The 16450-nt window shown below is 38.8% G+C and overlaps 1 protein-coding gene across 1 annotated transcript; it reads left to right on the forward strand.

Annotated features, from left to right (window-relative positions):
* Positions 10298-14893, forward strand: LOC8061036 (GDSL esterase/lipase At1g28580). Its single transcript, XM_002452192.2, has 5 exons — positions 10298-10614; positions 12789-13004; positions 13295-13446; positions 14174-14462; positions 14591-14893. The coding sequence occupies exons 1-5, from the start codon at positions 10317-10319 to the stop codon at positions 14803-14805; spliced, it is 1170 nt and encodes a 389-aa protein (XP_002452237.1). The 5' UTR covers positions 10298-10316; the 3' UTR covers positions 14806-14893.

Raw genomic sequence — 16450 nt, forward strand, 5'->3', positions numbered from 1 at the left:
CCAATTTTCGAGCTGAATACAAGAATTGGTGCCGAGAACAAGCAGCAGAATGGATTGAGGTTTCTCGCCGCAAATCGATACGTCTAACAGGTGCCAATGCTATTCCTCTTCTTGCTTCAAGATGTAGTCTTCCTGCTTCGAGCTCCAAATCCATGGAGTTTTCGAATTTCTAAAAACCTCTTAATTGTGCCGTTAAGTCTGTTTTTAAGAGAGGCGCCATCCTTGGAATTAAAAGAGGCGCCATCCATGGAACTCAAAAAAATGCTTCTTTTTTGGAAGCCGGCATTTTGGGGCCGATCTCAGATCCCCAGCGCATCCACAAATCCCTTGGGCCTTTGTTGACTCTGTGCTCTTTCTGTTTATCTCCGGCCCACTCGCGGCCTGGCTGTAAAAACATTAGGCGCTGCCGGATTTGCCTCCTTGCCGGCCACGATTCTGGACAGTGCCGTTTAGTGCCCAGACCCGCGCCATTTCCTTCTATTCGGAGAGTCGCTTCAACTTCTCGTGTCCAACGTCCCTCGACGTCGCTGATCAGTGGGCCTCCCCTCTCTCGTGACCCCAAATTATACAGGTCGGTCATAGAGTTTATTAGCGAATTTTCTGGCATTCACTCGCCTCCCTCTCCTATTGTCATTCCCTGGAAGCTGTCGTGGCGACTCCGGGCGCCGGAGTTCATCGACGACGTCGACGAGGAATCAGCTTCCTCCCCGTTTTCTTCTAGGTCAGTGCTTCCCCTTTCTTCCCTTAGAGAACATGCCTGGCTCTCTTCTCACCTTATTCCTCCCTCGGTCCACATTTCTTGGTTTCTAAAAACCCCGCTTTCTGCTACAGTAAACCCCAATCAAGGTGCAATGGCATATCGATTTGTTGATCCAGCTCCTTTTATGCCCACCTGGGGACAGAGAGTTTTGGTGCCGGGTAGACCTACAATGCGTCGAGTGGTTACTGGTGCTCTAAAGCATGTCAACAATGATCTTGCCATTGCTTTTATCAACCCGTTGCCGCAGGCTCAGTTAGAATTCCCTGCTATTCGTGCAACATTAGCTGAATTTCTCAATGTTGAAATGGGCATCCCATATTATTCGATTCAGCCTTGTCCTTTTGGGCAGGCCTATGTAACTTTCAGTCGGGTTTCACACAGAGATGCTATGATCAGTAATGGCCCCCATGTCTTTGGTAACACTCAGATTTCCTTCATCCCCCATGACAAGGCTTGGAATAATAGGACTGCTATCTTTACTCATGAAGCTTGGTTAATGATGCTTGGTCTTAATATTGATGCCTGGTCCTATACTCTGGTTGAAAAGGTTGTTTCCAGCTTTGGAAAGCTCATTGTCTGGGAAGAGGATCATAACAATATGGCTAGAGCTCTGGTCAAGGTTAGAGTTTCTGGTTTAGATGAGATCCCGTGGTTTTTCAACTTTTCAGAAGGGGAAACTTCTGAGTCCGATAGCTGGACAGTGCAGTGTGAGATTATCTCAGCGACAATGTTAGGTGCACAAGCTCAGGATGAAGACTTCCCTCCAGATGATCCAGAGGATCTTGATCCCAACGACTTTGAGTTCTTTGGTTATGGTCAACCAGGACAAGGTCCACCCCCGCCTCCTTTTGGTAATGGTAATGCTGGTAATGGTAATGCTGAGGGCTGGGTTCCTTGGAATCAGCCAAGTGCAAACAACAATATGGCTCAGCACCCCAATCCTAATCAGGATGAGGCTCCACCTCTTATTCCCCTGCAACAGGTGCTGCTGGACCATGGTAATAATAATATTAATGAGATTGGCAACAATGAGAATGGTGTCCTTGAGGAAGAAGTCATACAAGTCAATAATCCTGCTGCTGTCGACCAACCTGACATTTCTGATCAAGTGATAGCCATGGATGATGGCATAGACACAGACTCCGACATCCACCCACAAGCACAACTTCCTATTCCCCCAGTGGAGATTGTGGCCTTTCCTGATTTCAACAATCTCCAACCTCTCATGCCAGAGGAAATTCAAGAGGAAGATTTGATAGACTGGTTAGACATGAACCTTGAGCTAGAGGCTCCACCAAATAATCAGGCTTTGGATCTGCACTCACCTGAAGATGCTCAACATGAAGTTCCTGCTTTGGATCTGCAGATACCTGAAAATGTTCAGCAAGCTCCTTTGGCGCCAATACAACAGGGTGGCAGTCCTATTTTGAATCAACCTCTGATGGAGAACCCTGACCCAGACCAGGTGCATCTAGGCTTTGTCCACACTTTCTTCCCACCTTTAGTTCCTGACTTGCTTCACCAGCAGGCAAAAATGGGCCCTCTGGACAAGCACACCTCCCTGGAACTTGAGCTTTCAGATTCTAGTGGCTCATCTACTCTCAGCCCAAGCCCAATGGTCATCAGATGCTGGGCTAAATACTTTGCCAGCTTAGACAGCAGCCTTCCAAGGGTTACAGTTCCATCGCAGTGGGTGGATTTCTTCACTCTCATGCTGCTTAAACAAGGTTCTTATGAGTGGGCTAAGGAATTTCTTCAATCTGAAGCTTGGACTTCTCTTCAGAACTTCTCTGGTAATATTAAATCTTTATCCTTCTCTTTACCTCCCACAAAACCCTCTGTGGTCATCTCTGATATCACCTGTTCCTCCATGACAGATCACTCCGGACAGTTTGCTGATTCCTCCGAAAATGACTCCGACCAAATCCTTTTTGATGAAAACAAAGCTACACCCCCCCAGCTCCTTCAATCTGCAAGACGCCACCTAAAGGAAAGAGAGGTAAAAAAACCTACATCTCAGAAGCTGATTTAAGACGCAGTGATCGAATCCATAAACAATCTAAAGGTTTTAAATCTTCTATCTGCAAGGATAGAAATTGCTTAGGATGCTCACCTAATCCTCCGGTTCTTTCTCCGTCTGTAGTGCGGGACCTTAGAACTGCTTTCTGCAGCATTGAAGCTGCAAAACTCTCAGACGACCTGCTTACTGCCAAGAACAACAAAGCTGCAGTACAGAAACCTACCTCCAAGAAGTTAAGGTTAGCAAAGGAGATGGATCAGGGACCATCTAAGAAGCCTACTACTAAAGCTAAGAAAGGAAAGAAATCAGCCACAGAAACGGCTGATGAGGACTCTGAAGCTGGAGCTTCTTCACAATCCAAGAACTGATGTTGTCACAGTTCCTCCATCCGTTTTTATGCTTTTGTCATAATGCAAGTTAGAAAATGGAATGTTTTGTCCTGGAATATCAGGGGGATAAACTCAGACATAAAATGGAATGCTATCCGTGACAGGCTTTGTGCCAATAACTGTGATATTTTGTGCTTACAAGAAACTAAACGTGATAACTTTGATCCTTCCTACCTTCGTAATTTTTGTCTTCCTTCCTTTGATGATTTCGTTTTTTTACCCTCTGTTGGAGCGTCTGGGGGTTCCATTATCGTTTGGAACAGTGCTATTTTGTCTGGCAATATGATCTTTCAGAATGCCTATTCAGTTTCCATCGAGTTTACATCCCTTCATACGAATGCAACCTGGATTCTGACTAATATCTATGCCCCTTGCACCCCCCAAGGCAAAAGAGAGTTCCTACGGTGGTTTAAACACATCCAAATGCCTGACCATGTTGACTAGCTCATAGTTGGGGATTTCAATCTCTATCGTAGTCCTACAGATAGGAATAGAGATGGTGCTGATCATGCAGAAATCTATCTGTTCAATGAGGCTATCAGTGCTCTAGGTCTGATTGAGTTACCTTTAAAAGGAAAACGTTTTACTTGGTCCAATAAACAAAACCCACCTCTGTTGGAGCGTCTTGACTGGTTTTTTACCTCAGCTACCTGGACTATTAATTACCCTTCTACCAATGCCTCTACTCTAACTGCTGAAACTTCAGATCATGTTCCTTGCCTCATTTCTATCTCCACTGCTATCCCCAAAACTCATATTTTCAGGTTTGAAAACTATTGGTTACAACGTGATGATTTCATCGATCAGGTTACTCTGGGCTGGACCACGAAATCCCATCATTTGGATGCTGCTAAACTGTTAACTTCCAAATTTAAAAACTTGAGAAAGGTGTTGAAAATTTGGAAATTGTCTCTCTCTAACTTAAAGCAAAATATTTCGCATGTCAAGCTCGTGCTGGATTTTCTTAATTTGATAGAAGATTTCAGAGATCTTTCGCTTGTAGAATGGAATTTTCGTTCCATTTTGGAAGACAAACTTATTTCCTTGCTTCAACAACAAAAATCATACTGGAAACAAAGGGGAACAGTCAAATGGGTAACTCTTGGGGATGCCAATACAAGATTTTTTCATGCAAATGCTACTGTTAAGCATAGGCGCAGTCTTATTACTCATCTAGTCAATGACCAAGGACAATCTCTTTTCAATCATGAGGATAAAGCTAATCTCATTTGGATTTCCTTTAAGGAGAGACTGGGCACTTCCAACTTCTCACACGTTCACCTGGACTTGCCAAATCTGTTAGAGAATACTGTGGATCTTTCAAGCCTGATTCAGCCCTTTTCACATGAAGAAATTGATGCAGTAGTGAAGCACCTCCCTTGTGACAAATCCCCAGGACCAGATGGTTTTAATACTGACTTCCTGAAGAAATGCTGGACCCTAATATGTCAGGACTTCTATGATCTTTGTCAAGCTTTTTACTCTGAAAATCTCTGTCTGCAAAGTATCAATAGTTCTTACATAACCCTGATCCCCAAGAAAGATGATCCTTCAATGGTTTCTGATTTCAGACCCATCTCTTTGCTCAATAATTCAGTTAAACTCATAACAAAATTACTGGCCAACAGATTACAATCTGTGATCCCTTCGTTGATTCATAAAAATCAATATGGTTTTATTAAGAATAGAACCATTCAAGACTGTGTTGCCTGGGCCTTGGAATATTTGCATATGTGTCACCAATCAAAGAAAGAAATCATTATTCTCAAGTTGGACTTTGAAAAAGCTTTTGACAAAGTGGAACACGGCCTAATGTTACATATAATGGAACATAAAGGTTTTCCCACAAAATGGATTAATTGGATGAAGTTAATCTTCACATCTGGAACCTCTTCTGTCCTTCTCAATGGGATCCCAGGTAAAGTGTTCCATTGCAGAAGGGGGGTCAGACAAGGTGACCCTTTATCACCTTTGCTCTTTGTCCTAGCAGCTGATGTGCTTCAATCAGTCCTCAATCTTGCCTGTGCTAATAGTAGACTGGCTTTACCCTTATCTCTAGAGCATGATACTGATTTTCCAATCCTCCAATATGCTGATGATACTCTCATCTTCATGCAAGGGGATGTATCTCAGCTACAACACCTTAAAGACATCTTACATGTTTTTGGAGAATCTTCTGGATTGAAAGTAAACTTTGACAAATCCTTCATGGTTCCTATCAACATTTCTAATGAAAGGTTGGACATCCTGACAGAGGTCTTGGGCTGCAATAAACAAACTTTGCCCTTCACCTATCTGGGTCTTCCACTTAGTATTGCCAAACCCTCGGTTGCTCATTTCTGGCCTCTTGTCTCCAAATGTGAAAGGAGACTAGTAAATTTTTCTTCCCTGCTCTCTGAGGCTGGCAGTTTGCAATTAACAAATGTTGTTCTTTCTGCTCTACCAACTTTTGCTATGTGTACCTTTTTGATTCCCAAGATAGTTCTTAAGCAGATTGACAAGTTTAGGAAGCACTGTCTTTCGAGAGGATCCAACTTGAATTGTAAGAAGCCATCAAAAGCTGCCTGGCCCTTGGTTTGTAGACCAAAAATTGAAGGGGGTCTTGGAGTGCTTGATCTTCAAATTCACAATGAGAGTTTACTCATGAAGTTTTTGCATAAATTCTTCAATAAGCTGGCTATCCCTTGGGTTCATTTGGTCTGGGAACACTACTACTCCAGGAATAATTTGCCTTCTCTGCATAGACCCTTTAGAGGCTCCTTTTGGTGGAGGGACATTTTAAAACTGCTGCATTCCTACAAAGAGGTGGCTTCGATTCATATTCAGAATGGTTCTACCTGCTTCATGTGGCTTGACAACTGGAATGGTACTCAACTTAATCAAAGGTTTCCTGAGCTCTTCTCGTATGCTAAATCTCAACAGATCACTCTAAACACTGCTGTCTCTTCCATCCCTCTTGAGGAGCTTTTCCATCTTCCTCTTTCGGTTGAAGCTTTTCAGCAATTTCAAGATCTTTCTACTGCTCTGCAGACCTTACATCTCAGTCAGGATAATGATGTTTGGTCCTATCGTTGGGGCTCTACTCATTTTTCTTCCAAGCAGGTGTACAAACATATGGTTGGACATAGTCAGATTCATTCTTCTTTCAGATGGCTTTGGACCTCTTGCTGTCAAAACAAAAGGAAAATTTTCTTCTGGCTAATCCTATGTGACAGATTAAGCACTCGAGCACTTCTCAGAAGGAAAGGGATGTTTCTTCAAGATTATAATTGTGTCTGCTGTTCCCTCAACCTGGAAGAAGATATACTGCATCTATTTTTTCACTGCCCTTTTGCAATGGCCTGTTGGTACAGTTTACAAGTCTTCATACCAAACTCGGATGACATTGCAATCATTCTGGAAAGTCTTAAGACTCAGCTGGGAGTTCTTTTTTTATGGAGATCATCATTACTATGTGTTGGTCCATCTGGATGATGAGAAATGACATTATCTTCAGGAATATGGCACATACAATTCGAAGATGCAAAGCGGTCTTTCAGAAGGAGTTTGCTCTAGTTATCCTACGAGCAAAAGCAAGATATCACCCATCAATAGATTTATGGCTAGACAATCTTGTGTAATCCTTTTTATTTTTTTCGTTTCCTTTTTTGTACCTTAATGTTTGTACTCGGCGCTTCTCTTTTAAAGTTTTAATAAAATCACAGTAGGGGCAGAGCCCCTCCTGTTTTCCTCAAAAAAAATGCTACAATACATTCTTTATTTCTTACGAGGTAATACCTTAAAAGAATCTGAGCCTTTGATTTTTTTTATTTTTAAAATTAATTAGTTAACTTAAGAAAAGAGAAAAAAAAACTCAGCAAGGGAGAGACATGAGTGGGCGCATGCCCTTTCCTTGTTTGTTTCATGACGTGTGCAGCTCTCCATGCATGCAATATTATTTTATTTGCAAAATTTAGACCAATGCAAATAAAAACTAATACTAAACATGAATACGTGATAAAATTTATCACGCACCTTGTATTTTGTATTATTTTGTTTGATAAATTTAGACCAATGCAAAAAAAAGCTAATTCACGTAATAAAAGTTGTCATGCACCTCGTATTTGGTATTGTTTTGTTTGAAAAATTAAGGCCAAAGCAAAGAACACATATTTTCTTTTGATCACTTTATAAAAAGTCACATTAAATCATGATGTCGTATACAACTATGTCTATTCCACGTTGTGTCACATTTAAAACAATTATTGCTAACTCCATCGTGCCAAAAAAAACTTTTCAAAAAGAAGTAGACAACATATTTGGACACTTCATTTTCTTCCAAAATTAAAAACAATTAAATATAGTTTAATTATTACCTCCTATAAAGTAATATGTGGTAAAAAAACAATCAGATCAACGATTCACAGTAATTTGGATGTACCGTAACAAAAGCCTTTATAGTTTCAAGAGTTTGTAGGATCGTACAGACTGAGTTAATTTGTTCTATTACTCAAAGTAGAAATCCTTTGTGATCATCGAGTAGATAGATCGGACAGCTCACTAAATATAGAGCAGTGGAAGTTGATATGTCAAACCTCAAGATCCATCTTCATGCATATAAGCTTGATGGATTGCCACGGGCTATTATCTCTAACCGAGACAGAGTTTTCACCACCCTAGCATGGCAAGAACTGTTCCTCTTGTCAGACACTAAATTGATGATGAGCTCTTCATATCACCAGTGCGGATATAAGCCTAGGGCCAATATGGCCATGGTCCTAGGTGTGAGAAAAAACACTAGAATATTCCCTTTGTTTTTTCCAGCTAAATATATATTAGCATTACTTTTTCGATGTTGATGGTTCATAGTATTAGCTTTAGTCGTGAAAGTTCCCAGCTCCACCACTGCATATCACCCTCAAATGAATGACCAAACGGAGCAGCTTAATTAGTGTGTGGAAGGATTTCTTCGCTGCACAGTTCATTCTTGTGATCCTAACCACAACAATGGAGTAAATGGATTTCCATGGCAAAATTTTGGTACAAAACATCACGTATTCCACCTTGGGAAAAGCTCCGGCAGACAAACACACAACTGAAAGAGTTCTAGGAAGGACATTTGATATTCCTAACCTGCAGTCCACCGTAGCATCTTGCACGAATTAGGAGCTCTCTTTCTGTTTTTAAGGTCCGTTCAAAATTCTCCAGCGCGTGGGAAAAGTGGCCTACAGGATGGTCCGTCCACCACGGGCCAAGATCCACCTGATGGTGCACATCTCACATCGTAATATGCATGTGCCTACTACTTCTTCAGTAAGTTCAGACCTCTCTATATGAATGCATGGTCCCTTGCAAGACTATCAGCCCATTATCATTTGTGATTTTAGCACAAACATTTTCACTGTTTTTTATAAGCTATTACCTCCATTTCCAAAAGATGCAATTCTAGGTCCAATTAACATCAATCTATCTTTTACAAAAACTAGTATCAACATATGTAAACCAAAATAAATTGCTATAAAAATATATTTCATAACGAATCTACTAATAAATATGGGTATGATAAATAGTATTAATCTTTTATATAAATTTAGTTGAACTTTAAATTGTATGACTTAGTATTTTTATAGAATTATATCCGTCCTGAGAAGAAAAGAATATTTTTATAGACATGAGAAAATCCCATGCCAACTGTTTTTGTTTTATTATAGTGTCATTTCCAACCGCCGAATCAACATATCGGTGCATTATTCAGAAACTTGACCGGATAGGTGAGCAATTAGTGAAGCCGAACAACCACCCAAGTCCGCCATTATGATGGACTACTACGGATGTTTGGGACTGATTGGCTCTATATATACATTTAGCTTCGCTAAATGTATTTTAGCCAAATAGTTTAAACTTCATACATACTCTATTTGAGAAAAAATGGTGAAGTTATGAAAACATCTAAATAAATCTCTACAAACTCTAGTTTCTAACACCTCCTACATCGACCTCTAAATTTCATATCAACTGTTTTTGTTTTACTCGAGGGACTGCTACATCGACCTCTATCCATCAATCAAAGTATTAAACTTTGGTTTTCAAAAATAAAATATGTCCTAGATCGATGGATAGAGGAAGTATACGTATAGCATCAATATTTCAAATTGTGAGAAATATTTCCATAATATGGTTATTTTCAAAAAAAATTATTATAATATCTTTCATAAGTAAATAATGGTTAAAATCACATATTGGAGACTAGTGTGTAGATGGGCTAAACCTACAAAGAATAATTGTTGAAATTTTTTGGTAATACAAAACTGAAACAATACAGGTAAAGAAATATCTGCCAATCCTATGGCTACTCGTGACACTAATTAACTAGCATATCAATGATGAAAAGTAACTCCTCTGGCCTTACAACATCTCCAATAGTTCCAAAAAAGTAATAGGGTAAACCAATGAGTTTTCCAAGTGGCTAAAAAAAGTTGAGAGATATTTGTTGGGTTGCTCCAACAATTCCAAATATCTCGGTCCTAAAATATACTAAGATAATTTTACATAAGGAATCTCGAACTGTTTCTAAATTACTCTAACTATTTCTATATTTTTTCCTCTCTTATGTATTTGCATCAGGCTATGTCGTAATCTTCTTTCTTCTTCACATCGTTTCACCTTTGTATTGGCTGATGCATACCTGTGCGCTGTGCGATTGGGTCAAGTTTCCCAAGTGTGGAAGGATTGTGAGTTGAGATACGGAGTTGTTGAACAGTGTTTTTTTTTCTTCAATATTGCTAAAAAAAATCTAGAGTGAGGGGGATTTAGAAACTCTTGGAGATGCTCTATATCTGATAACTTCACAACTATGGAATTTCAATGCCAGAGCATTCAAAAAGCTAAACCAAAGGATAAACTAAAAGAAGCTCAGAATTCTTGAAAGAAAATAACAAAATTGGGGGTCCACACTTCACAGTCCCAACCAAATGAATCATCTAATTTAATTTACGTTAGAGCTAGCCTTATCTTACTTATATTAGTCAGAAACTTGTCTTGTTGATTGAGAAAACTTAGTAAAGGCCAACAACTAACCAACCCGAAAGCGAGCTTGCCGTGTCCTCAGCTGCGTGCATATATCATCACCGCCTGTGAATGAGCGTGCATCCCATACGAATCCGTTAGCATGAGTCTCCTTCGCAGCATCTATTGCTCACCCCTTTCGTTTTTCTTGATCGCACTGGTCATCACCAGTAGCAGCCGTAGTGCTACCAGCACCGGTAGCACTTCAGGAACCAGAAGATACAATGCCATGTTCAGCTTCGGAGATTCAGTTGCCGAAACCGGGAACATCTGCATCGTCAGCAGCAACAACTCGACGGAGCTCAATGTCCTCACCTGCACGCATCCGCCGTACGGCATGACCTACTTCGGCAAGCCGTCTTGCCGGTGGAGCAACGGTCGCACGGTCGTTGACTTGATCGGTAGATACATTCTCTTTGTCCCAAAATAATTATCGTTTTAGATTTTCGTGTCGCAAGATTGATTAGATTTATAAAAAAAACGTGCAACATTTACATCTCTAAGGGAGTACATTCCCTTGTTTATAATTAATTTCATACTATAACAATAGCATATATGCTAGTAAGACCTTGTTCAGATCCCATGATCAACTTTAGACCACTTTACCTCCTAAAGCTTTTAACAGGAGGTTTAAAGTGCCATCTAAAATTTAGCAAACCACACGAAAACTTATCACACAAATGAGTGGTCATAGACTGCACTCTTAAGTACTACAATGGCTCAAACAATTATTTAAAACATGAAACACCCCCCTAAGATCACTGGTAAAGCTTGAAGTGAGATCAAGGATGGGGTCGAAGTACTACTCAATAGTATATTAATATTTAAGCCTTAATGGTTATTTACTCCAACACTTTAGTTAAAGTATGTATAAATATATCTAAAATAACAAGTTACATAAATACATCATTGTTATTAATATAAGTTAAAATAATTTGTTAGTATCATTAGTATATAAGTCGATAAAGAAATTTTTTATAATTGCTAAAAATAACATATATTTATCACTCATGCACATGTGTAGTTGATCAGCATGATGGTACAATATATGTGTTTACTTTAATCAAATAATAATAATAATAATAATAATAATAATAATAATAATAATAATAATAATAATAATAATAATAATAATAATAACAACAACAACAACAACAACAACAACAACAACAACAAACAACAATAGGAGTGCGTAATGTTGAAACATATATATTGATTATGATTATTTAAACATTTATAATAGAAGATATTGATAATTTAGATTTATATTTGAGGGGACATTTCGGTTGTATTAATAAAAATAAGTGGTAATTTAGTTCTAATTTAAGTGATTACAAAGATTATCTATTAGAACAGCTAGTGAGTAATTAGATGCTAATTTATATTTACTTTAGATCTTGTTTTTTATTGGTATGGAACTTTATATTTTTTACACAATCACATAAGTGGGTAATTATTTTAAAAATGGAATAAATGCAATGACTATTATTACCAATGGTGTTTAGAGTCTACTAGATTAGTGGATAGTTCCATGTTTCTAATTTTTGCGATAATTTCTATTGTTCTTCTTTTTTCTAGGGGGTCTCATTAGCATTAGTGTGGAGGCTCCATTGATCTTATCTAGTTAGTATTTCTTAGATTTATCCCTTTTCCCTAGCATGGTATGTATTTAATTAGTTAAAAACTAGCTTAAGTTATACTCCTTTCATCCTATAATTTAAGGGATCCAAGCAATTTTTGGACAAAATAAAGAGCTAGGCAAAAGAACACCTTACCCGTCACTAATTATGATGGAGGGAGTAGTCTAGTTGTTATTTTTTCTTAATTAATCTAATTATTTTAGATAACACTAAGTTTAAAAGAAAATCTTAATATTCCCTGCCAGAAAGGATAGAGGAGAGAGATGGTTGAGGATCCTAAATGCCTTGTACTTTAGTATAGTATTTTAAACTCTTAATCCCTTATATTATAGGATGTGTGGAGTATAACCCTAGATTACTTTGCATTATCTTTCATAATCATAGTGCCGAGGGTGGATAGTTTATAAAAATATATGGTTATTTAAAATTATCTTTCACAATGACAGAGATGGTTAAAAGATATATTTGTATGTGAGCTTAGGGTTGGCGATTGAAATCCTGGAAGGCACATATTTTTTTGGTTTCTCCTGAGTTCTTCGGAAATCATCAATAGAGACGGACATCTTACTCTCTCTTAATGAAAAACGGGTGAATGACCCGATCGCGAAAAAAAAAGAGACGGACATCTTAATGTATCCGTCTCTATAAATAGTATTAATTGAGACGGGCAAATTAAAATACCTGCCTTTGAGATCATTTGATAGAGAGGCTGTTGGCTTGCCCATCTATATTAATAGAAAAGACCCACCTCTAAGGTTCCTTGTACTAGTGATGGCAGCTATGAAATGGGAATAATGGACTAAAAAGAAATCTCTCGCTCATTGATAGAAAAAGGTCCAGAACTGAATGTCCCAACCGATTAATGGGGTACCCATTTTTATTTCTTTGGGTAGAAGTTTGTTTTTGTGTTTTACTTTTACCACATAATGGCACAGCACAATCGCTTGGACTCCCACTACTTACACCATCGAAATCCAAAGGCAAAGATTTCCAAAAGGGTGCAAATATGGCCATCACCGGTGGTACTGCGCTGAACTTCTCCTTCTACCAATCAATGGGCGTTGAAAATCCAGTGTGGAACCATGGCTCGCTAGACATGCAAGTCCAGTGGTTCAAGGTGTTGACTGCTTCCATATGCGGGACAAAAGAGAGTGAGCACTTCATCACTCCCTTCTTAATGGATTCCTCGCCTTCCCATTAAATTAGTACGCCATTTCAAATTATAGTATGTTTTGGCTTTTGTAAATATGTTATTTTTATCATGTTTAAATATAATGTATATCTAAAACTGCATAGCAAAAGCCACTTATCTAGAAAAGGCAAAACATCTTATTATTTGGAATAGAGGGAATTCATTTTTGTTGTAGCTATCTGCAGTATTTTATTTGTATAGATTTAATGCAATATAATTCAGCTGCGGCTTGTGTATATATCGTACTAGAGTGCACAGGGTTTCTAGCAGAATCGCTGTTTCAGTTCGGTGGATTTGGAGGAAACGACTATAATATCTTGCTTCTTGAGCTTGGGCTGACCGTTGAACAGGCAATGGAGAACACCCCATTGATTGTCGATGCCATCGTTAACGGTATTGAGGTAAATATATCTTCTTTTCAAGAGTTCAAGACCGATGCCCTGTCCTTATAAGCGTTTAAGCATTCATTACAATCATGACCACCACACCATGTGGTAACAAAACCGGTAATATACTCCCTCCGTCCATGAAAAAATCAATTTCTAGTGTTGTCCTAAGTCAAACTTTTTAAACTTTGACTAAATTTCTGGAAAAAAAATGCTGAGATTTTACTGTATCAAATTAGTATCGTTAGATTCATCATAGAATATATTTTCATATAATGCGTATTTTATGTCATAAATATTGTTACTCTTTTCTATAAAGTTAGTCAAACTTAAAAAAGTTTGACTGACACGGATTCTACAAATTGATTCTTTCGTGGACGGAGGGAGTATAATACATCCACATTGTGAGGCTGTTTGGACCCTTTTAATTTAAATCTACTTAATAGATTAGGCTATGACTTGGAATTTCACAACTTTCAAAATTCACATATGAGCCATCTCAAATTCATGACCATGCTATGTTTATACTTTACAACTTATAACGTGCTCTTTAACTCGTTCTCCTATTGTACAAATACAACACATAAGTCTCTCTCTCTCGCATGGCCTATAATAATATACAAATATATTCCATATACTAATTAAATCTATATCTAAATTGTAATTGTTCAAATAAACTTAATTCCAAGAATTAATCCAAACAGAGAAATTACTCATAAGCTATATTTGTCATTTGGTGCAGAGGCTGATTGCACTTGGTGCTGTTCACATTGTTGTCCCGGGCATTCTTCCAACGGGCTGTCTCCCACTCTTCTTGACATTGTTTACTATTAGTGTTTCCTCAACCTCAAGCGACACAGACTTCGATCAGCACGGCTGCTTGAAAAGTTTGAACCGTCTGACAGAGTACCATAACTCCATGCTTCAGAAACAAGTACAAATACTCCAAGCCAAGCATAGGTCAACAAGGATGATGTACGCAGACTACTCCTCCCTGGTGTACAAAATGGTGCAACAGCCTCAAGAGTTTGGTATGTATTTCTCTTTATTTTATATTTTAATTAATAAAATAGGTTCCAAGATCGCAAGAAAGGATCGTTGCAGATAGGAGGAAATTAGACTACCACTGATCGATTTCTGTCGTGGATTTATGTATTAGGATTCAGAAATCCTTTGGAAACGTGCTGCGGGGCAGGAGGCAAGTACAACTTCGACGTCGCCGCCAGATGCGGCATGCCCGGCGCAACAACACCTTGCCGCGACCCGTCGGCTCGCCTGAGCTGGGACGGCGTCCACCCGACGGAGGCGGCCAACAAGATGATCGCCGACGCCTGGCTCCACGGCCCCTACTGCAACCCACCTATTTTAAGTTGAACAAATCATATCATAAATATGCATGCAGACTCTCGACCGTATGTCGTCTTATCTTAATAAGAACACGGTGACCTGTTGGCATGTAGCAGTAGCATCGTCTGTTTATCAAGCTGGTCAAACCCCTGGACTTCAGCAATACTCCCTCCGTCCCCGAAAAAATCAATTCCTAGAATCCGTGCCAGTCAAACTTTTTAAAGTTTGACTAACTTTATAGAAAAGAGTAACAACATCTATAATATAAAATGCACATTATATGAAAATATATTCTATGATGAATCTAATAATACTAATTTGATACTATAAATTTTAGCATTTTTTCTAGAAATTTGGTCAAAGTTTAAAAAGTTTGACTTAGGACAACTCTAGAAATTGACTCTTTCGGGGACGGAGGGAGTAGGGTTGAAAGCAGTGAAGCTTTAAAAGGGGGTCCAAGTACAGTAGTGTCAGTCGTCCTTCAATGTTTTAGGTGCGCGCTATTTATATGTAATGGTGCAATTTATAGTAATCAGACCATTTTATCCGAAACCATCGAGACTTATCGGGGAATCTCATAGTACAAGGGGCATATATATGTCGTAGTTTTAAAATTTCCCCCATTTAATTGAAACCAGTAGCATCAAGTTTATATATTCAGCCAAATAAACATACTGGTACACAGACGGAAGAATCCTGCATATTCAGCTGAATTCAGGCCCTGTTTGGAACAAAGGAATAAAAAACAGAGGATAGGAAAAAAACACAGGAACAGGAAAGACTTGTAATGAGAAAACAGAGGATTATAAAATATAGGAATTTTATAAGAGTAGGTGTTTGGAACACAGGGATGCTAAGAGCAAAGAAAACTGTAAGAGTAACTAAAACCATAGTTTGTTTATACTAATGGTCATATTTTTCGTTTGCAGGCTTAGTATAATATAATTATTATATAAGCATAATACGACGACATCTAGGGGCGAAGCTACGTTGAAGACTGTGGGGGCACCTACTAAAATTTGAAAAATCACTATTAAAATTTTCATCATGGTTACAGATTAAATTTTCATGACTATAAGAGAAAGACACCTCCTCTAACTTGCTCTAGCTTCGCCCCTGACGACATCGAGATGGCATCAACCGCCGCTCCAACCACGGTTGATGGAGACACCACCACAATCTGCTTGAATAATCCTTGGGTCCTTGCTCTTTCAATTCGTCTCAACCATAAACCGTGGGCCATGGATGTCATGGGACATATCATCCATTAGACCATTGCTAAGAAAATTAGCTCCCCTTCCTCTCGTAATGGAGCTGTTAGCTAGTCACAGTCAGCGTTTCAATTCTGATAACCGATGCCGAGATCCATAGCTTCTACTTTATTGCCTGTGATATTCATTATGTTAGCGGTAGCAACTAGCAAGATGTGTGCATGACATACTTTGATTGAAGCTGCAAGAGATCCGCACTTGTTTCTCACCATTTTCGACGTCGTAAAATGCTAGTAGGATGGATTCTTCAGACTTGTTGCAAGAATTATTCAGTTTGGGATGACAAGACAAGGTGCTTTGTGCTAGCAGCCGCGCGCCAGCCAGCTTCTAAAACTTTTAGGAATATGCTGTTAATAGGCCAGTGTTACTTATATGCACTACATTCTCAGCTCTCTCCGTTC

This window comes from Sorghum bicolor, chromosome 4 (genome assembly GCF_000003195.3).
Source record: "Sorghum bicolor cultivar BTx623 chromosome 4, Sorghum_bicolor_NCBIv3, whole genome shotgun sequence".
Taxonomy (NCBI): Eukaryota; Viridiplantae; Streptophyta; class Magnoliopsida; order Poales; family Poaceae; genus Sorghum; species Sorghum bicolor.